Genomic DNA, 23,783 nt, shown 5'->3' on the forward strand with positions numbered 1-23,783 from the left:
TGCATGCTATTTTTAAATATTAGAATACTTTTGTTTTATTTAAAATGGATCAAAATGATGATGACAACAACTTTAATTTAGGTCAGTTACTATTGTAAATTAAACGCTAAGCAGCAAGGGACAGTGAATCATGCAAATTTTACGTAGTCTTTGTCGACATCTGTTGGTCCAACTGTGATCTTACACCACTTTAAATATTTTTATCAGGCACTGTCCGGGCTACAATATGCGACGCAGTTTTACGTTTTGAAAGGACCTAGCAATCGGCGGTACATCGTCGGCTTCCTTGACCATATCATAAAATTGTATCGTCTAGAAATCATAATCATCTTGTTTAACACATCGGTAAATATGATACTTTCATAATATACCGCTTGTCTGTTATCAAACACGTATTGTATTTGAATAATGCCCGGTCGTTAGATAGAACAAAATGCCAGATTCGATGGGCAAAGTTGATGCTTTGTATGAATGGGTTCGCGCACTAGAGAATTCAAAGTGGGTGTTTTAGTGCATAGATCTTCACTATGTATTGCTTTGATTACTACTGGGCCACATCAAATATTTCCGATCACGAAAGTGTAATTGCTGTGTAAAATCTGTCATGTTGCGATTCAATTTTGCAGGTGAGGCTAGCACTTAATGCTAACAACAATGATATTTTGCTTCAACAGTGTTTAGTATGAATGAGCAACACTCCTTTTATTATTTGTTCTTGTTTTTGTCTGGTGATTATTTTTTAATAGTTTTAGACGTTTACTGTTACCAATAGAACGCGATCGTATTATTTACTGTTAGACTTGTATGGATGTTATTGTATCAGCATTGATATAAGAGTTTGTTATTAAAGTGCTATTGCATCATGATTAATATAAGACTGTTTGTTATTACAACATTGTTTGAAAAGACTGATTTATAAACTGAAATTCCCTTCTTTGCTTTTTACTGACCAGTTTAGACTGAGCTCGGCTCTATTCACCCCTTGGAGTGATACGCAGCCATGTTTCTGTACAACATCACCCTACAGCGTGCCACTGGCATCACCCATGCCATCCATGGAAACTTTTCAGGTGACTTCCTTCATTTGCTTGCATCTGCTTAGAATTTGAGCTCGTATTTATACACCTAAATGCATATGCCATATTTCTGCAACGCCTTGCTCAGAAATAGACGTTGGCTTCTTTATGACACTTTTTGAAAGCTTGGTTCACCATTTGCTTTTTTCTCTTGTAGGAACCAAAATGCAAGAAATCGTTGTATCCAGAGGGAAAATTATAGAATTGCTGCGTCCAGATGCAAACACGGGAAAGGTCCACACGCTGCTCACGATGGAAGTTTTTGGTATTGTGCGATCCCTCATGGCCTTCAGACTCACAGGAGGAACCAAAGGTATGTGGTCGAGTGTCCAGTACAATCTGCTGTGACCGTCTACGGTCCTTATTTTTGCTGGTTTTGTTGGTTGGTTCTTGCTTTGTCCACAATCTATATTTGCACCTAAATGCACACATTTGTTTTTATGCCAGAAGTTACGTTATGTATAATACTGTGAGTGACACATGTTTGTGTTTTGTAGATTACATCGTTATCGGGAGCGACAGCGGTCGTATCGTCATCTTGGAATACCATCCCTCCAAAAATATGTTTGAAAAAATCCACCAGGAAACTTTTGGGAAGAGTGGTTGTCGTCGGATTGTTCCAGGACAGTTTTTGGCAGTGGATCCGAAAGGCAGAGCAGTAATGATCGGTAAATTCAGTTTCAATTTGTTTGACTGTCATTTCACAATGAATAGTGGGTGCGGAAAAGAGTGGTATGAAAAAGTTTGGCGCTACTATCAATTTTCCAATTTTCTTTTAGAAATCATTGGTGCTGTAACTCCGATACACTTTCTTCACTTATTTTTTTCTTTGTCTTCTATTTGATGTCTTTTGCTGAAATTGGTGATCCACACCACCAATGATTTCTAAAGGAAAATCATGAAAAGGATCACTGGTGCCCAGAAGTTTTCATACCACTTTCAGTCATGTCATTGGCCTGCCTCAAACCACACTCTAAAGATTTTAATATGAGCTGTGTTTTCCCTCTTAGGTGCAATAGAGAAACAGAAGTTGGTTTATATTCTGAACAGAGATGCAGCTGCACGGCTGACCATCTCTTCCCCACTGGAAGCCCACAAAGCCAACACACTGGTCTACCATGTTGTGGGTGTGGACGTGGGTTTTGAAAATCCCATGTTCGCCTGTCTGGAAATGGACTATGAGGTACTGTGGCGTTAATAGAATTTGTGGGATGAGGGTTAGAAAGTTTTGCCATCACCCCCATACGATGAATTCTTCCTGTCTGAACTTAAATGGAGAAATGTTCACTCTCTCCGACTGAGCACTCGTAAATCACACGCTGGCTTTCCTTCAGCCATTTATTTCAATTTTTCTCCTCCTTGACCTTTACAGGAAGCTGACAATGACCCAACGGGAGAAGCTGCTGCCAACACCCAGCAGACACTGACTTTCTATGAGCTGGATCTGGGCTTGAACCACGTGGTTCGAAAGTACAGCGAGGCATTAGAAGAACATGGAAACTTTCTCATCACAGGTAGGCAAAGTCACATTTAAAGATGAATGGTTTATAAAGCGTGCAAATCAAGATGTCGCCGTTCACAATGTTTCTCTTTTTGCATGTCTAGTCCCTGGCGGTTCAGATGGGCCAAGCGGAGTTCTGATCTGTTCCGAAAACTACATCACTTATAAGAATTTTGGAGACCAGCCTGACATTCGTTGTCCTATTCCTCGTCGCAGGGTAAGTCATGCCATCCCTTCATCGACATTTGCATGAAAAAGGAAGGAAAGAAGCTTTATTGTCATTAAAAAAAAAGATGCAACCAATTTTTTGGGGGGTTGCACCCCCTCCTAGCTGCAGTCACAAAAGATAAAAGTCGAGAAAACCAACAATAACAAAACAAAAAACAGTTGTAACAGCATAATTTATTTATTCACGTATAATAAATAATAGTGAGTTGTAATCTGTGGTGAAGTGCATATTAGCAAGATGCAAGAAATGTGTATGCGTTGGGCAGCAGTCTTTTTACAGTCATAGGGGAAAAGCTTCTCTTCAGCCTGTTGATGCAGACTCTCATGACTGAGTTTGGAGACCGGATTGGAGGCCCCCGTACGAAAACCAGGCCCCTAAAATTGAGTTAAAGACTGAAGACAGAAGGGTTTAAATCCCCCCCTTATCCCTCGTTCATAATTTCTTGCCATATCGTTTTCTTTGTTTGTAACTCTATTATGTGCCGACGCACTACAAAGAGAAAGGTCACTTTTGTTCACAGGGGGTGAACTGTGTGCCTCAAATGACAGACTGAACCTTAAACTTTGAACTAGCAGCCTTTGCACGGAATTGAATTTGGTGCCCCAATGCAGCAGATTTCCTGCGGCAGAACATATGACTCCCTTGTGAATGCCTGCAAAGAATTTAATTTCCTTTGACAGAGACCTCTAATTGGAATTGATTACAACTTAGCAGGTTACGTCTCTGTGCCATACCGAAGACGTGGTTAACAAATTGTGAGAAAATTCATCCAAATGATGAGTCGGAAGAATTGCATGGCTAATGAACGGTATATCAACCTCATTTGTTCATATGGATAAGCCTTGTCTTTTTCTTTTTGCTAGAATGATCTGGATGACCCAGAGCGGGGTATGATATTCGTTTGTTCTGCGACCCACAAGACCAAGTCCATGTTTTTCTTCTTAGCCCAGACTGAGCAAGGAGACATTTTTAAGGTTACCCTGGAAACGGATGAAGAAATGGTGAGCAAAAAGCAGGGTTTACTTGAATAGTGATGTTTTTTTTTTTAAATACATTTGAACAGTAACCAAAAAAGAGAATATATGTGGTTTATATGAGGGGAAAAGGAAAACACATTTTAACAGATCTTTGCCAAATTTTCAGGTCACAGAAATCAGGCTCAAGTATTTTGACACTATCCCTGTGGCAACAGCTATGTGTGTCTTGAAGACTGGCTTCCTGTTTGTAGCATCAGAATTTGGAAATCAGTAAGTTTGTTCTGCTTGTTTGCAGTTCATTTATGAGACCATTTGTATTTTAGTCCAATTTATATACATCATTAAGTACCATGGATGAACATTAGGCTTCTTCTTGCAATGGCTGAAATTTATTGTGAGCATATTTTGCTTTTCCTTGCACATTTTGATGACTGACGTTGTACTTTACCTTGTTGCAGTTACCTTTACCAGATTGCCCACTTGGGGGACGATGACGAGGAGCCCGAGTTCTCCTCTGCAATGCCCCTAGAAGAAGGTGACACTTTCTTCTTCCAGCCACGCCCCCTCAAGAATTTGGTGCTAGTTGATGAACAAGAGAACTTGTCGCCAATTATGTCATGTCAAGTAAGTGTGGATTTCAAATATATACATTTTAATGTGTATTAGAAAACTTACAATATTAACGGCCTCACCTGATGAACCGAAAATCTTACATTTTAGATCAGATATCCAATATATACTCAATGTGTATTTATTTGGATTAAAGTATGATTTATGGATTAGCTAGACAAATGTAAACTCAATTGAAGTTTATGATGTTTTTTGGCCCACTAATGTAATGTGACAGCATACTACTGTATACAAATGTTTAGAACGGTCAACAAATGTTTTATTTGTCCATATTTAGTTCATAATGAATTGACCTCAATGCATTTTAACCAAGATCAAAAGTAATTGCAATCTTATTAGTTGAAATACTCCATTCTAATTTTCAAATTTTTACTTAATTTTATGTCTTAAATTAATTTTCATGTTCAATGACTTCACTTGTAAAGATTTCCCTCACAGAATGTATCATTTGACCAAAGTTCATTTTCTGATAGATTGCTGATTTGGCCAATGAAGATACACCGCAGCTTTATGTGGCTTGTGGACGAGGACCCAAATCCACTTTGAGGGTTCTAAGACATGGACTAGAGGTAAACACATGCTAGTTTTGTTTTTCCCACCACATTCCATCTATCAAAAAATAATCTAATGTGATCTAAACGTGGTTTTGCCAGCAGCATTCATTTCTTTAAAAAAAATTAAAACTTTTGGACAGCCATAAATGTTCTGATGAATATAATGAATAACCCATGTAACTATTTAACTACCACAAGAAAAGTCTTCCATCAAAATTTGATTAATAGAACTTCAATTTCTGATCAGGGTGGGTGTGGAATTTATTGATTTTCTTAATCTTGTCTCCACGTTGTGACGTCAGATGAGTTGCAAATCAAGGCAAAGTTTTGATGCCTTATCATAGCCAACATGTTTCTTTCATAGCATGCTCTGCTTGTACTTTCATTGTGGCAAACTTCCATAGCCACAAAACAAGAAAATTGGATCTGATCTATGGGTTTCCTGGCTTTTCTTTTAACTATGAAATCAATTTTATTCTCAATTCCTGTTCTCCTTGTATGACTGTGTTACGTAACATGAGAGCCTTACTTAACTCCTGTTTCATTTCCTTTGGAATGTTTTTGCAACAGGTTTCCGAAATGGCTGTATCTGAGCTGCCAGGTAACCCCAACGCTGTGTGGACAGTACGCAGACATATCGAAGGTAAAAAATGTTTTTTCTTTTATTTACCCCTATTCATAAACTCCATTAATGTCATTAACATGATCTTTCTTCCACTTAAAAATGGAAATGGACGTTATTTTTCCATGAAAGACTAAAAGAATGTCTTTTCTAGAGTATCATTTTCAGCGCTTTGTTTAATTTTTAGACGAATTTGATGCCTACATCATCGTGTCTTTCGTCAATGCTACGTTGGTCCTGTCCATTGGGGAGACTGTAGAAGAAGTGACGGATTCTGGATTCCTGGGAACAACTCCCACCCTGTCTTGTTCGCTGCTAGGTGAAGATGCCCTTGTTCAGGTGGGCACCATTTTTCCTTTCAAAAGATCTATGAACTACCAGTGGGGCGAATGAACTGAGATCGAACAATCTTTTGTGCTTCTGGTATTTGTCTTTCTGTATTAGGTGTACCCAGACGGTATCCGGCATATTAGAGCAGACAAGCGTGTGAATGAATGGAAGACTCCTGGCAAAAAGACCATTGTCCGTTGTGCTGTCAACCAGCGGCAAGTGGTTATTGCCCTCACAGGTGGTGAGCTGGTCTATTTCGAGATGGACCCGGTAGGAACCAGTATTTATTTCTTTTGATTTGTAATGTTCCTTGTAATCCTGCTCCTTTCAAGGTCTAGGGATGGTATTCAACATTTCTCATTTCATTGTTTTGTGTTCTTTCCGTTCCCCTATTTCTTTCAGTCTGGGCAGCTCAATGAGTATACTGAGCGCAAGGAGATGTCTGCAGATGTGGTCTGTATGAGTTTGGCCAACGTTCCCCCTGGAGAACAGCGCTCTCGCTTCCTGGCTGTGGGACTCGTGGACAATACTGTTCGAATCATATCCCTAGACCCTTCGGTATGAACTACAGTTTTAGTTAATTAATATATATATATTTACATATGAATTTACACTTTGGCGGTTCATACGTTTTGGAATCTAGAAAGTATTGATTCACAATTAGGCTCATGTTTTAGAGCAAATGTTTTTCACATAAACATGAGCTATTAGACACGGTGCCTACTTTGAAAATAGCAGTTAAATGTATTTTGAACCTAGATCTGATATCTGAGTTGCAGCCTCATTTTGGAAAACTTTGCCTTGAGGCACAACATCAAACGTAGAATTACTTTGTGAAGTTCCAAAACGATAACAGAAAAAAAATCATTCTTTTTAATAGCTACGTAAACACCAGCACATGATAGATCTCGGCCCTAAACGCCAGACTGATTTAAAGCGTTTTTTTTTATATGAAACTTAAACTAGGGTTTCTTCACTACATCACACTGATATTCTTTTCCAATCACCGATTAAAGTTGAATGTATTTATAATATAGCATAACAATTTAAGACTATTTAATGCTTCAAAGCTCCCCTTTTTTATGCACTGCCAGTATCATTATATATAAAAATGGAAAACTATGGTCTGAAATTGATAATATTTGAATCTTTCATTTTTTAGGATTGCTTGCAGCCTTTGAGTATGCAGGCTCTCCCAGCCCAGCCAGAAAGTCTTTGCATTGTTGAAATGGGGGGTGTTGAGAAACAGGACGAACTTGGAGAGAAAGGATCCATGGGTTTCCTTTACCTAAACATCGGGCTTCAGGTATGATGCATCTTCTCCATCAACAAGATAAAATTAACCGGTTTCTGTTTCCTTATCACAATACACCAGTATGGTAACTCTTCATCTCTAGGCTATTTTACAATGTATGGTTTCATTGCTCGTCTACTTTGTTTTGCCATGGCTGTATTGAATATTCTTTGAATAACCTGGATGATTCATCAGTTCAAATTTAATTTGTATTTTTAGCATGGCTCGGTTTGGTTGTAACATTGCATATTTTCTGGAAAATCACAGTTCACTGATCTCATCAAAGGTCGTTTCATTTCTTTTTAAACCATATGAACTGTTTAACTTTGTATTTTCTCTGGTAGAATGGTGTCTTGCTGAGAACTGTGCTGGATCCAGTCACCGGCGATCTGTCTGATACTAGAACTCGATACTTGGGCTCACGACCTGTCAAGCTTTTCAGAGTCAAGATGCAGGGACAGGATGCTGTATGTTTTTTATTTTTTAATGTTCGGAGTCATAAGTATAGTATCTAAGAAAATTCTGTCTTACTCTTCATCAGGTCCTTGCCATGTCCAGTCGCTCGTGGCTCAGCTACTCGTATCAGTCTCGCTTCCATTTGACTCCTCTGTCGTATGAGACTTTGGAGTATGCTTCAGGCTTTGCCTCAGAGCAATGCCCAGAAGGCATAGTGGCCATCTCCACCAACACACTGAGGTACAGATCTTAAAGATTTTAAAAAATATTGCTGATCAGTTTAGAACCAGCAAACTATTGTTATCAATCCAAAAAATGTATATTGTGTATCCCTACAACCAACAACTTGTGTCTGTCAGTGCCTCATATTTTTTGAATGTTTGCATCCATCTGCCTGTCACCATAATCAGCTTGTACTGATTTGCTTGACAGAATCTTGGCTTTGGAGAAACTAGGCGCTGTCTTCAACCAGGTGGCCTTTCCCCTGCAGTACACTCCAAGAAAATTTGTGATCCATCCAGAAACCAGCAACTTAATTTTGATTGAGACGGACCATAACGCTTATACCGAGTCAACTAAAGCTCAAAGGAAACAACAGATGGCTGAGGTATGAAGGTTTTCAGTCATAATTACAGCCACTCTGTGGGGCAAACATCTGGGAACACTCAAATTCATGAAATGTAGATTGACAATGCAAAATGGTCACTGGGAAAAATTGTGTATTTCTTATTGGGCAGTTGTGTATCACCGCAGAATGTGTTTCTGGAACTCATTGAAAAGTGATTTGCATCCCCCCAATAATTTTACAATATAGCTTACTATATAATAGATTAACACAGCGAATCGAATTGATTGTTTTTCTTCTCAAACTGCTTTGCACGGCATCTTTTACCATTTGTAATCTCCAAAAGCATCTCTCTAGCAAAGAATAAGGGAAGACCAAATGCATTGATTTTGAATTTGCCATGCTACTGTACTTTTAATATTGTAAATCGGTAACAGATTCCCTTTTTCTGCCCATACAAACATTATTCTCTCTACTTGGCACATTTTAAACATTGCTATGCTCTAAAGCAGCGGTCCCCAACTTATTTCTCACCGTGGATTTTGATTGACACAAATCTACACCCTAAAAAGTCATAAGCAGTGTTTTGTTTCACTCTATTTGTTATCAGAAGAAGAAAAAAACAATTAGACTTGAGCTCTTATGTTCTATTATTGTTATTATCGCAGGAAATGGTGGAGGCTGCAGGTGAGGATGAGCGTGAGCTGGCTGCCGAGATGGCTGCTGCCTTCCTCAACGAGAACCTCCCAGAAGCCATTTTTGGTTCACCAAAAGCTGGCGCTGGGCAGTGGGCCTCACTAGTGCGTTTGATCAACCCCATTCAGGGTACAACACTGGATCAAGTGCAGTTGGAACAGAATGAAGCTGCATTTAGGTATGTGTTGTTTGCTTGAGTGAGCAATCGAGTTTAATTTATTGTACACAGAGCATAGTTTCCCCCATTTTTCTGGCTCATTCTAATGGATTTCTCTTTTTTATACTTAATGTTTTTCTCCTAGTGTTGCAGTATGTCGCTTCCATAATGTACCAGATGATTGGTTTGTCCTAGTTGGAGTGGCCAGGGACATGATCCTAAACCCTAGATCAGTTGTCGGTGGCTTCATCTACACTTACCGACTAGTGAGTGGTGGAGAAAAGCTCGAGTTTGTGCACAAGGTACATTCTAAGATTGTCATTGTTTGTTCATCAAATCATTTATCTTAATTTGACAGATAATTCTGCTCTCACATGATAAAACAATCTCAAGTTCCAGTGACTCTCATATTTAACTTAGAAAGTTGAGGATTTAATGTTTTTCAAATGGGCAAGGAAGATTTTGACATGTTAAAATGGGCCACCCAATCCTCACCTATCTGTTATTTTGACAGACGCCTGTAGAGGATGTGCCTTTGGCCATTGCGCCATTCCAGGGGCGAGCCTTAGTGGGAGTCGGGAAACTCCTGCGTATTTACGACATGGGCAAAAAGAAGCTGCTTCGCAAGTGTGAAAACAAGGTAAGCCGGCTGGAATTCTTGCTTTTTGACTGTTACTAAATGCACGATGTTCAATCAAAGCCACACCCCTTCCATTAGCTTGGAACACAGATCATCGACTCAAACTTTGCATTCCATTCTCTTAACAATTACCCCCCCCCCCCCCCCCCCAATATTTTTAAACATACAACAGACACGATGTCACGCTTAAGTTAAACTTGATGAGTGTCTTTTTTCCTGCCTCTCCTCCCTCTTTAGCATGTCCCCAATCTGGTCACTGGCATCCACACCATTGGCCAGCGTGTGGTGGTCACCGATGTACAGGAAAGCCTCTTTTGGGTCCGCTACAGGCGTAACGAGAACCAGCTCATCATCTTTGCTGATGATACGTGTCCCCGATGGGTGACAACAGCATGCTTGCTGGATTATGACACCATGGCCTCTGCCGACAAATTTGGGAACATAACTATTGTGAGTAATACACTATGGGCGAGTTGCATGCTTGTTAACAGTTTTAAGATAAATATAACCTGCAAAAACAACATAACAGGCTTTCAATGGTCAGAGGCAAAAAAGTACCTCCTGATTATTAGCCAAACTATGAAAAAAGTGTGACTTATAGTCCGTAAAATTCGGTAAATCAAAATATGATCTCTTTCTCGAATAACACCATATTGGTCATGTTTTCCTGTTTATGGTTCAGTTTGCTCAGTGCATGGGGGAACTACGTGCTGGTGCGCATGCATAATACTTGAACGGGCTTATTGGAAAAAATGTGTCTGACTTGTCGGACAGGAAAATTAGAGAATACAATAAATACGAATCATGAATTAAGACCTCGTTTAAAGGTGCGGCTTCCTCCCAACACCAGTGATGATGTGGATGAGGATCCAACAGGGAACAAGGCCTTATGGGACAGAGGGCTTCTCAATGGAGCTTCACAGAAGGTAAGAGCAGATGCCAGTGCCTTGTTGTGACACATTCGCCTTTTTTCTGTCTTGGGAAACAGTAAGTAGGTATGGGCATTTGCCTGAAATTCTAGACAGAAATAAAACTGATGCACTTATGATAGACAGTAGATTCAATTGTCTTTTGTTTATGGATTATGTCTGCATGGAGCATGGTGCTATGTCTTCATTGGCTGTGACTGCCCTTGTTAATGGGCTCCAGGCTCAACAGCTTTTCAAAAACAATTTTTAAATGTCCAAACTGTCTAAGGCTTCTCTTGATTATCACCACTCCATTTGTTATTGAATTCACTTTTTTGCATTTTTTTTTCTGCTATTATTTTTTTGTAATTTTTTTAAATTAAAAATATTTTAAAGTTCATAAATAATGGGAAATTTGGAAGTGGTAGCCACTCCCCTGTCTTCTGCGTACTTCTAGGACTCATCAGAAAAATAAAAAATCATAGTTATAATGGGGTGACCCTACTTTGTGATTTTTCGATAATCGCATTAACCGCGATATTTGAGGGATTACTGTAGCATAAATTACGGAGCCCTGTTTGAAAATAAGATATTTTCATTGTGTTTTTTCCAGACATATTGTAAAAAGACTTAAATAATCAAGTAAGAAAATTTAAAGATGATTTTGAGAAATTTCAGGAAATTTAGACTTGGAAAAATGTTTCTGAGAAAGGAAACTCCCAGCATACGCTTGTGACAGAATTGATATGATAAAAGACAGGGCTTGATATTGGCTGATTAGAATATTAGGAATGGTCATGAAAGAGACAATGCGTCCATTTTGTACTCACATTGACTCATTAAAAAGTAGTCTGCTGCTATTAACCACTTTTAGACCATGGTTAACATCTAAAAATGTTTTATCTTTGGCCATCAGCTCTTTTCTCCCCGTGAGATCTGAGTCACATGGACAAATAAAAAAAAACCTAATTTGGCTTGCAAAGTGGTGAAGCATAATGTTTATTACGACGACGTGTTCCGGCCGTGACATTTAGACACTACAATTTTCAAAGCCTTTTACCATATTGTTGCCGGCTGGCCACACAACCGGAAAATTCAATGTCACTGGCCCAGTGCTGCGTCGGCATGGACTCATATGCGTGTTTTCCAGGCTGACGTGGTCGTCAACTACCATGTTGGGGAGACCATCTTGTCCATGCAGAAAACCACTCTCATTCCCGGAGGCTCAGAATCCCTGGTGTATACCACCTTGTCTGGGGGCATTGGAATTCTTGTGCCCTTTACTTCACATGAGGTGAAAATGGTTCATTGGTCAATCTTTTTGTCACACTAGGTTTTCCTTTCATAAATCATTAAGCACTTGTCTTTTTGTGCCCAGGACCATGATTTCTTCCAGCACTTAGAGATGCACATGCGTTCAGAATTCCCACCACTATGCGGAAGAGACCATCTCAGCTTTAGGTCATACTACTTCCCCGTCAAGGTGGGTTGTTCATTCCATCAGTGGGGTGCTGCTCATTTATTGCTATGTGTTATCTTTTCATATCAAAATGTAAGCCAATTAAACGGGGGATACCAGTTTTTACAATATAGTATTCATGAATATCTTGTTATCAAAGCCTCTTACAACACTCATCCATTCACTATGTTAGAAGAAAGAATGAATGAACACTGCAAAAAATGCATGAGACAGTGAAATAGGAAATTGTTGAGAAGCGGGCTAACGTCATGCGTCACAAATTTGGCAGTGTTTTGGATTTTCTCGGTCTAACCAGAATCAGATCCTTTCTGCCATCCGTCTATTAACTGTGCAGACTTTTTGTCCCAGAAAAAAATGACAATTTATTTTACTAGCTTGAGGATTAGTGATTGACCAATCTGGGTTTTTTCATGACCAATACGATTATTAGTTAGAGGAGGCCGATAACCGATATTCATTTGCGGTAAAAGTGGTCTTAAAAAACGGAATAATGCAAGCCCTGGTCTTCAGGGAACTTTATTAAATCATACGCACACAGTGTGTTCATTACCAATCAAGGACGCTGCAAATTGATTGATTTCTTCCGGTCGGATTTAAACAAAAAAAAAAATAAGACCGATACCGAAATCTCGGTCTGACTGATTTATTCTAGAATATATGTATGTCAATTTCAACAAGACCTTGCTTCCCTTTTGTCCAACAAACCTGTTATCTTAGAGTGGATATTGGACTTAAAAGTTGTATCTTCCACCGTGTCCTCACGTTGTCACGTGTCCTGCTTACAGAACGTAATTGACGGAGACCTGTGCGAGCAGTTCAACAGCATGGAGCCTCACAAGCAGAAAAGTGTGGCCGAGGAACTGGACAGAACGCCACCTGAGGTCTCTAAGAAACTGGAGGACATCCGCACACGTTACGCATTCTAAGCACTGACGACAAGCCACAGCTTTTTACTGTGGCATCAACTGTTTGGACCCACAAATTCAAATTGAATCTGGCTCGATCTTAGTGTAAGTACATTCTGTATTTTCCATGATACCCATCTTTGAACTGATTAATTCTTCGTGCAACCAACAATGACTCAACAAGCCCTGCCACGAAATATAGTAAAACATTCTATCGACACCATTAACTTCATTTTTTTATTTTTTATTCTTTGGTCACTGTGTCCAAAGGGCATACTTGTACCCAGACAAACTGTCAACCCAAATCTTTTCGACATTGTCAATTAGTTGTCGTGACGACCGAAAATTGTCGCAATAGTAAAAAAAGGTGGTATCGGAATTTTTTTTTTTTTTTTGTGACGCAAATGTTTTTATGGGGTTAGGAGTTTTATCATTATGAAAAAAACCCAAAAGGGAAATGACATTGTTCATTTCCTGTCTGCGGTAGCTGACCTATTCCATCTTGTGGCAACAAGAGTCAGAAAAAATTAAGTGGGCGGATGAGCGCACAAAGTTTGAACTATTGTGTTGTCATGGTCAGGCCTGTAAATTCCCCCGCCTCGACCACAAGCTCTTCCAGCAAGTTTTTGTGTGCGGAACGGGCATTTTTGGGCGTATTGTAAATAAAGTTTGTTTTTTTCTACGTGAGAAAATCTTGTGTGCTGTCTTTCCATGTGCGACAACCACCGATGACTTCAATTTGGTAAGTTTAAACCGTCATCTTGGTTGAACATTAAAATCAATATTTTGACTGGTTGGTTTATAACAGACAATGGTGTTTTTTTTATGTTTAGTCACCTGACATGTTTTGGCGTTGGTCCATTTGTCTGCGATGGATGCTTTGGGGTGAAACACGTGAGGAATCAATATTGTTACATGTATGTTGCTTTGCAACAAGTGGAAACTGCCTAAAGACAAATGAATTGGTAAAAGATTCTTTGATTAAGCTACACCAAGATGGCTAAACAAATTGTCGCGCCAATGCACTGCTTTTCAGGTCACTTTAAATGACTTGACTATTTATAAATTGCTGCTTAAAAAAAGCTGTTTCTATTTCATAGAAGCAAATTTCCAATGAATAGAATTACAATGCATTTGAAATATCCTTGAAATAAGACTACCTCACCTAGTATCATAGTTAACAATAGATCAAACTTGAAATGATTGTTGTTTTGTAATTTTAGTTCTATGAATCAAAGCAATAGAAAAATGAAGTTCTTTAGTTGAACTCGATGTTAAAATGTTAGTGAACCTGTAAGGGGGGTGTTATGATTTGCCCATGTTTTTTTCCATCAGGGCTCCGGACAGCTTACCATCACCGACAATCCACCTCTAAGTTGATCACTATATTTTGAAGAAAAACTTTAGGATAAGATAAGGTAAAGTTGAATGAAAAAGACAGGATGGATGCACAGGGATTTTAACATTGGATGGCTGGTCTTTGGAGCTTTGATTTGGAGGATTTTGGCTCAACAGCGTCATCTTTTACTTCTCCAGTAGAGTGAGATATGCCTTTCTGAGCACAGACAGTCCCACTGGCCTTTTAACATACGTAATAATCCATTTTCCAGAAAAAAATTATGTGTTCTTTATCGACTGCCAGTACTTACATACTGTTTTCTCATAGTGTATTGCGATGAACTAGACCACAATCTTACATTGTTAGTATTGCGATAATGAGTGACTTATTGTATTGCATTTCTCTTTATTTGATGATTTAAAACAAGAAATTGTCAAGTTTGTCATTCTTAGGAAACCAGCATATGATTCAAATGTTGTCAACGCAACTCTGCAAAGGTTCCTCGTCATCCATCTGAACACAGCTCTTTCCAACAATAATGGATTCACCAGTCCTGGTAGGTGATCACTCAAGTTTGGATGTGTAGGAACAAAGAAAATCATAGCATTGACACTAATTTCAAATGGCATCATTGTGGCTAAAAGTAGAACAATCAGAAACCGTTCCTTTTTCAGACTAGGCACTGGGAAAAAATATGGAATCACTCAATGTAGTGAAAAGGAATTTTAGATAACTTAATTCTGAGGGAAATAAATAGAATTACTGAGACATTGGCATGACAGACTTTAGATGTGTTTTTAGTTTTGGCTCCTTGTCTCATCATCAATCTCAGGCATGTTTTTAACTGACGGCAAAAGAAATATTTCTCAATTGTCATGAGAAACTCGTGCATTTATCAAAAATGGAACAATACAAGATTCATGCAATTGTCTTTATAATTCTTATTAGAATGTCCCTAGACAAAAGTTCTAGCTTCAACACCCATTTGTTTTGTTCTGTCTCCCTAAAGACATTTTGACGTCTGTTTGCTCTACCAATATGTTTAGAAACGTCCTGAATTAGTTTGTACTTTGTGCAGACTTTCCAAAAATCTGGCCGCGAACTATAAAATAGGTAAATCTCGATTATTTGGCTTCCAAAAACTAAATTCTCCACTTAATGTTGTATATGTACTGTCTGCCAGCTTCCACACATCCTTGGATATATTTACAATTCAGATGTGCTGGGGATAAACAGTAAAATGGATTTTAATATTCTGTTTCATTGGGTATTAATCTTTGTCTTTAAAATTGCTCTTTGGACATGTTTCAAGAAGATTCAATTGTTTAATTAGCGTGCTAAAAAGATTAAAAAGATGAGCAGATCTGTCATCTGCCATGTGACAAGCTTCTGTGTGCTCTTCAAATTTCCCTCTGAAGAATCAAGGGCAAACAATAAAGAAAAATCAAAACAATTACTACACTTGACAACAGTTAAATGTCATAAACATTCCTGTTACTACACTTGGCAACATGTCTCAACATTCTCATTTGTTTTGGGTAAGGAAAGAGACGTGTAAATGAAAAACGGTACTTAGGATTGGCTCATAAAATCCACAAAAGCATGCGAGAACAAATAAACTCCAGCCATTCTCTTGGAAAAAGGATAGCATCTGTACTGACAAAATTGGCATGAAAAAAAACCCCAAACTAGAATCACACTGACCCACCCTGATCCCTTACATGTGGCTTGACAAATACCGTTATCTAAACTCCACTTGCCAATGTTAACAGCATCAACAGGAGCTGTAGAATGACAACAGCATTTTGAGACTGGTCCGTGGATGTTTAACACATCATCTTTGTGGTTAAGCGTTTATCTTCAAAGGTCTTTTTCTCGACCAATAGATATATAAATATTTCACCCACTGGCTGGCATTTGCTGGCGGTAGACCAAACTTACTGCATCTCAGCATGAATGTTTTCTCTCTTCTGATTTTATTGACCGCAAATCATTTTTACACAACCTTTAACTATTTAAGATGGATTCAATCTGAGCAAAAGCACTTTTTGTTCTGAGAAAAGGATTCTTTCTTGTGTTACATGTGCAAAAAGCCATCTTACAAAGAACTTTTGTACAGTGAATGAATAATGAGTGTTACTAAACATAACATTAGTTTATCAATTTATACTTTACAAGGTTGGGTTTGAACAAATTCCATTGATTGAGACTGTCCTCAGATTTTCTTATGATGACATGAAGCACTATTGTTCTCCACAATCTGTGCATATGTTACGACAAGCTCGTTTTGAGCCTTTTAGACCATTTCTTTAAAAAATCAAATCTAATGTGCATTAATCATTTAGATTACTGTTATCATTTTTCATCAGGGAAAGTTGTAATTCCAAAGCATATATCATCATAGTTAGGCTCAATACCAAGGATTGTTGACTTTTCCTCTGTGACATCATGGATATTTCAAATCAAACTTTCATATGTTTAAATTGGATCCAGATTGGTTATTTGGTGTAAACCTTCATGGCTATCCATGTTTTGCTACAAGGTAGATTTTTGTGGACAGTCAGTAAACTTGGAGATCATCATATCCCTGCCCTGGAATAGGAAATGTGTTTATAGAAAACATTTTTCCAAGCTCAAATTTGTTGCTCTGATTCACACATGTTCTCATTACAGATAACCTCTTGGACTCTCTTCTTTTATGCAGCAACATTGACTCCATGCTCAAGCCAACAAAGCCTGTCCTCTACTCGCTTGCACAAATAATCTGCCTCCCAGCAGTTATGAAAGCTTCCATTTTCCGTCTTTTCTTGGCCAATTTAGGCAAAGGGAAAGTGATAATTTGCATGAGGAAATTTGCTAGCACATCCAAACTGCACCGCCTTCGCACCATAGTCCCATGAGCACAGTGTGAGCATAACCAAAATTGGATTAGAATTTTATGGGGAAATGATCAAGCAACTATTACATTTTCGTCGAAAAAAATCAAATGAATACCTAAAGACGGGTATTAAGTTATCAAAATTCTTTTTCATTTGGCTTTCTTGTAATTCTTTCATATTCCATTGCTGGTCTGTTTGTGTTTGCATGACAGAGCCAGGTGTGCGGCAGTGGGCGGAGTTTCCTGTGTGGCTCCTGTGTCACATCTCTTTAGCGGAGTTTAGAACGCAAGGGAGCTGAGATATTAGCTATATTATCGGCATTGCGATTTTGATTCTCGTTCCTTTTTCAACTTGCTTATCTTCGCTTGCTGCGTGTTTTTGCTTGTTGCTGTTCTTGTTTCTGATCCTCTGCTTTGTGTCTTTGAGTTAGCTGCTTTGTGTCTTTGAATTAGCTGCTTTGCGTCTTTGAGTTAGTTGCATTGTGTCTTTGAGTTAGCTGCTTTTCTGTCTTTGAGTAGGTTGCAATGTGTCTTTGAGTTACCTGCTTTGTGTCTTTGAGTTTGTTGCATTGTGTCTTTGAGTTAGCTGCTTTTCTGTCTTTGAGTAAGTTGCAATGTGTCTTTGAGTTAGTTACTAGTTATCTTTGAGTTAGTTGCTTTGTTTTTTTACTCGTACCCCTTCTCTGTGGTAGTCTGCCCATCGCCTCAGTTACCCGTGGGTATTTTGTCACTTGCTCTTCTAATTTGTGTCTATTTTGGCGTTTAAACACGCCTCCTCGGTTTGAGTCTTAGGCTCCGGGGTCCGAAATTACTTCTGCCACCCCAAAATAGACCACCATCCGCCACCCCAAATTATAACACCAAATAGGCTGTCAGCAAATTGGAGACAAGAGGGTATGTTAGTTAATGTGACTGAAAAACATAAAACCAGAAATTGATAGGAATCTTTTCCACAAAAAGATAAAATTATGTTGATTTGTGTGAACTGTTACAAAAAGTCTAAAAACGGTTTCATAAGACCTCCATTTATCAAGTTTAGTGTTTGGTTCATTCATTCATTTTCCTTTAGGAAATTTTAACAGAGCTAGAAAAAAATCCAGTAATTACCTAAATTACTTTTTGGGTGAAATGTGTGTCTGTGTTTTTTTGTTTGTTATGGAATCCCATTGTAAAATTAAATTCTGAACCCTAACAAAAACCAAAATGTGATCAATTTGTTAGTTTGCAGTTCATGTATTGATCACATTTTCCCTTCTGTTCATAGGCACAAGAAATTTCCCGAATACGGGATGAATAAAGTTATCCAATCCAAGATAGATATATTATAGGCCCCATGCCTCTCCCCGTCACATATGCTGTGTTGCCAGATTGACCAGGTTCTCTTCTCACGGCAGGAGAGAAATGCATTGAGCAGGTTGGTTTAATTCACGATACTTTGGACAAAATTCTGCATTTTAAGAAATGTTTTGATTTGTAGAGTTAACAGTAAACCCTTTCTGTCTACCCCTTGAAATGCACCCATACATTGCATGCTCACCGCAGTACATAACATTTATTTTTTTACCTACTCTTGGGTGTTTGAAATTGTTTCCTTGCGACTATTGAATTGTTTTATTCATTAAAAAAAATCCAAGAAAACCATGTATAATATAGAAGCTTATAGTTTTGTCTATGTTGGCTATCCGTTGATTGTCTGCACTTCTGTTCTTAATCATTGCTTTAATAGCTATACACCACAGAGTAGATTACTAGTTAGAACATGAAAGTAAAATGTGGGGATTGGGGCTTTTTGTGTGGTTGTATGTAAACAAATATGGCTTGGCAATCCAAATAGTTGAAGGCAAGAAGAATTAAACTTAAAATTATATCTGAATTTAACCTTAACACGCAAGATTGAAAATGCCATCACTACAAGATCACTACATATTTTGTAAGAGCTCCAAAAGGCTCATCAATCAAGTAGATTCTTTGCGAAGATGTAGGAACCCCAAGAATTTAGCGTGTTTCCCAGCTAATTAGGTACCATAAAAATAATTAAGCATTAATCACCCTTTTAAACTCTCCTTTGCACCATAAGCCCTGCGAAGACTTTGCACGCCATGTCAGATGAATTTCGTCCACTTGCCTTTACCTGAGAAAATCCAGAAGAAACTTTCTTCATGCTGAGATGCTTGGCAAAATACTTATAAGAGTTAGGCCCATCACATATTTAGAAGTACATTCCAACATTGATTTTGAAAAAATGTTATAGACTAGAGGAGCTTATAACCATAAATTGCTCTCTCCCCATAAAAAAACCTTCCCTGTGGCCTTAAAAGCAACAGTGGGAAGGGGCCCGTCTGAAGAAGAGCAGTCTAGATTTCAGCAATCTTAACAACATTACAGATGGCTTTCAAACTGCATTTATTCATTTTCAATGGCGCCTATCCTTGTCATGGTCGTAGGGTTCTCGATTCTATACTAGCTGACCTTGCGCGATAGGGGATATACACACTTGATCGGTCGCCAGTCCGTCGTAGGGCCCACATTGAGACAGACAAATATTCCCACTCCCAATGACACGTTTTAGCAATTTCCTTTTTTTTAGAAAAATTGCATCACTTCGTATTATACAATACCTGTGGACATTTGGTGTTTTGTAATAACTTCAAAATAACACTAGAAGCAAAAATACATTGCAACCACATATGTAGATATTTTGCCATCTTAATCAAAAAGCTTGCTCTCATATGAACAGTAAATCCACAAATAAAACCATATGTATGACTGTATTTATGTATGCTTTGTAAGAATCAAATTGGGTCTGTGGGTGGGAGCCTTCAGTTTCAATCTTTTAAGATGCACTACGGTCCCCCAGGCACACATACACATATGCATAGACACACACGTAATCCACACTTTGCGGTGACCTCAAAGGATAAGACGAATGTTTTTTTTGTCCCACCATCCACGTGTTTGAGAGGAAGGCCCAGTGGGCTGCTATAAAGTCAAAGTCTGACTGAAAATCTCTGTATATTTTTTTTCTAATTGGTTGTGACAAGCATGTTTACTATACTAAAAAAACTCAGTATTGTCTGTTGTTACACGTGATCTTTGGGAATGTCTGAAAAGCGTGCAGATTCTTAAAAAAAACGATGAACGCTCAGGTTACATCCCCTGTTGGGTTGTCCTAAACATTTTTTTCCCCCAGACTTATTGACTATCATTAGCATTAGTCTAATAATGATTTCAAAAAAAAATTATCTAACAATTAATTCTTTTTTTTGTTGGTTGATAATGTTGTTCACATAAAAAAATATTTACTTATGTTCATCAAATTAAAATTGAGTCATCTATAACATCTACATAAAGTGTGAAAATCTTTGAGGGATTTCTCCAGATCAAATAACCGTCTGACTTTCAAAATAAAATGCTTCATTATTTAATTGAATCTACCTCAATTACACCACTTGAATGCAAGCCTGTGAGGCACTGGGGTATCTTTGGAATGTGAGGACAACCCACGCACAAAGGCAACAGTTTATGCGATAAGTATTCTACTGGCATTTTAACGTACGGCGTGTCATTAAGATGGGCCCATTACAACTACCGTATTTTATCGCATATTAACCGCCTCTGCGTACAAGCCGTACCCTTGAAATTGCCTTAAAATCGTTTACAATTTCCTTCGTATAAGACGTCCCCTGGTTCTTAATGGTAGGTAAACTTGAGTCTTTTTACATTTTAAACAAGATTCGGTTGATATTTTTTTCTTGGATTTCATTCATAGACGTTAAAATACATTTTCTTTAACGTTTTATTTGTTTATCTTTTCTCTATTTTGAAATTAATGACCATATCGGCCTCATTATCTTGTGTTATGGCGTTTCGTCTGTAACCTTGCAGTTTCGTGAATGTCGTCTTTTTATGCGCAGATAAGCCGTACCCTCAATTCAGTCATTTTTTTTCTCCAACAAATGCAGCTTATATGCGAGTCAATACGGTACTTAGCCAATCATTATATAGCTTGAATAGTGCGATACACAGGGCCCTGAACCGTTTGTTTTTGTACAACGACCTCCATTCTCTCTGTACATTTTTCCTGTTCTGGACAGTCCGCACAAAAAAATGGCGATTTGGCTGGTACGGCAGATGTCTGAACAACATCGCAATGTTGCGTTGCTCACTGCCAAATTGATGCCGTGTTATGTATGATCGGATTTTAAGTACTGCAAAGAAAAGCTTTGGCCCCATAGCTAATCATGTTCAGTCCAAAAAATTGTGAACATACCGTCATTAGTTCAAGGTTTTACGGTAACTCAGAGGACATTGAGTGGAAAACAACTCAATACATACCTTTGGATTATTGGTGCGCTAGTAAAAAAAAATGAAATAGAATCATGTCAAATGGATCCTGATCTTTTACCTCCTCCCAGATGAAATGAGTTCTTCCCTGGTTCCCACTGACACACAAAGACACACTTAGCCGTACACACCAGCAACACCAGTTAAAAAAAAACACTATGGAAACACTAATAAAAGAAAGGTCCAAGAGCCCCGTCAGGCCGAGACCGTCAAGTTCATGAGCTCAGAGGGAGGCCTGGTCGACAGTGCTCAGGTTTAGCCTCGACACATTTTGTCTGCAGCACAACACCAGGGAATTTCATGGCTTTGACTCTAGGTGAATCTTATTTGAGATCCTCTTCTCCAAAACACGAGAAAGGTGTTTTGATTATATCACGAGGAAAAAAGACTTGGAAACAAAATAATGTTTTCATGTTCGAATTATTCATTTACGAAACGGAATCTCTTCTGGATACGAATATACCACATGGCCAATCTAGTATACATTTTTTTCCGTGTGAATCCTAGCAAGAGCGCGTGCCAGATGTGCAATTTCTTTGGACTTGCAAAAAGGCTTCACAGGATTTGCAAGTTCAAATAATCACAAATGAAACTGTACCTTGTTAGGACGTTTTCCATCACACTATGACTACTTTCTGGCTTTGAAGGCACTCTTCTTGTTATGATTGCTGCACTTAAACCAAAATCCCAATGGCGGAAATTTGAGAGCTGCTCAATTCGAAGTCGGTGGTCTAGCTGTCAGCACTGACACTTTGATCTGGATGTCAATAGGATTGTCATTTATTATGTAGGGGGCCTTTAAAAATTCCCTCCCAATTCAATAACAATCATCACTTGTCAAAAGCTTCACAGGAACACATCCTTGCCTTCCACATCCTATTCAAAATTTTACTGAGCATTAGTATTGCTTAATTATTGGTCTTTCCATCAACTCCCATCATTTTGAATGAAGTGGACGTTTCCCTGAGGCATGTTTAAAACAAAATTTGAATTGGTGCAGCCAATGTCTTCCATCACAATCCTCCACAAATTCAATTTCTAACCATTTCTCTTTGTTCTTAAGCATTCATCTAATTGACAAGCATCCTCATCCTCCATGTTCCCCACTCCTATCTTGTGATCCTGGCTTGCCACCACTAATTTGCTTCCCCTTTCCGATTATTCCCAGTCAAAAACAAGCACTCCCTTGTTCTCTTCTTCATTTAACATTGATAACTTGGTAAATTACATCAAACGCCACATGAATAGCTCAGAGACCAGAAGGTTAAGGGCAGTATCAAATTCCGAATTGGTCAAAAGCTCCGAAGTTACTTTGAGAGCGAGCAAAGCATGCATACCAAAGCAATAACATCACCTCCACATCATCTCATTAGGGGGTCCGCAGTCCACCGATGAAGAGAAAGTTTGACTGATAAACTTGTAAAGTCAAACTTATTCATTTAGCCTTGACCCACAATTGACATGCAAATAGAAACATTTGAAAATAAATTTAGATGATTTAAATACAAAAGCTAATTTTGAAGCAATACGAACAGAAGTGAAAACTACTTTTTTCTTTCTTTTTTGCACTCTATAAAAGCAGGCACGATATGCCAGAAAGAGCTTTGATGAGACGATGCTTTTTTTCCCCACTACAGATAGACAGATTCAGATAGATAGATACAGATAGATAGACAGAGATAGATATATACAAATGATAAATACAGATGGATAGATGCAGATGGATAGATACAGATAGGTAGATACAGATAGATAGATACAGATAGATAGATACAGATAGATAGATACAGATAGATAGATACAGATAGATAGATACAGATAGATAGATATCGATAGATAGATATCGATTGATAGATACCGATAGATATATACCGATAGATAGATACAGATAGATCGATACAGATAGATACAGATAGATAGATACAGATAGATAGATACAGATAGATCGATACAGATAGATCGATACAGATAGACCGATACAGACAAATAGATACAGACAGATAGATACAGACAGATAAATACAGACAGATAGATACAGACAGATAGAGACAGACAGATAGAGACAGACAGATGGATACAGACAGTTAGATACAGACAGTTAGATACAGACAGATAGATACAGACAGATAGATAAAGACAGATCGATACAGACAGATAGATACAGACAGATAGATACAGACAGATACAGACAGATAGATACAG

At 38.3% G+C, this 23,783-nt stretch overlaps 1 protein-coding gene across 1 annotated transcript; it reads left to right on the plus strand.

Moving 5' to 3' along the window:
- The first annotated feature begins 238 nt into the window (after positions 1 to 238).
- On the plus strand, positions 239 to 13,712 carry sf3b3 (splicing factor 3b, subunit 3). Its single transcript, XM_077710858.1, has 27 exons — positions 239 to 345; positions 954 to 1,070; positions 1,234 to 1,389; positions 1,574 to 1,744; positions 2,087 to 2,259; positions 2,449 to 2,590; positions 2,682 to 2,794; positions 3,670 to 3,807; positions 3,950 to 4,053; positions 4,242 to 4,407; positions 4,887 to 4,982; positions 5,538 to 5,610; positions 5,777 to 5,928; positions 6,034 to 6,189; positions 6,322 to 6,477; positions 7,082 to 7,225; positions 7,558 to 7,680; positions 7,755 to 7,909; positions 8,102 to 8,276; positions 8,903 to 9,108; positions 9,233 to 9,389; positions 9,602 to 9,727; positions 9,965 to 10,177; positions 10,555 to 10,653; positions 11,786 to 11,929; positions 12,014 to 12,118; positions 12,901 to 13,712. The coding sequence occupies exons 2-27, from the start codon at positions 1,001 to 1,003 to the stop codon at positions 13,039 to 13,041; spliced, it is 3,654 nt and encodes a 1,217-aa protein (XP_077566984.1). The 5' UTR covers positions 239 to 345; positions 954 to 1,000; the 3' UTR covers positions 13,042 to 13,712.
- Positions 13,713 to 23,783: the final 10,071 nt, after the last annotated feature.

This window comes from Stigmatopora nigra, chromosome 2 (genome assembly GCF_051989575.1).
Source record: "Stigmatopora nigra isolate UIUO_SnigA chromosome 2, RoL_Snig_1.1, whole genome shotgun sequence".
NCBI lineage: Eukaryota > Metazoa > Chordata > Actinopteri > Syngnathiformes > Syngnathidae > Stigmatopora > Stigmatopora nigra.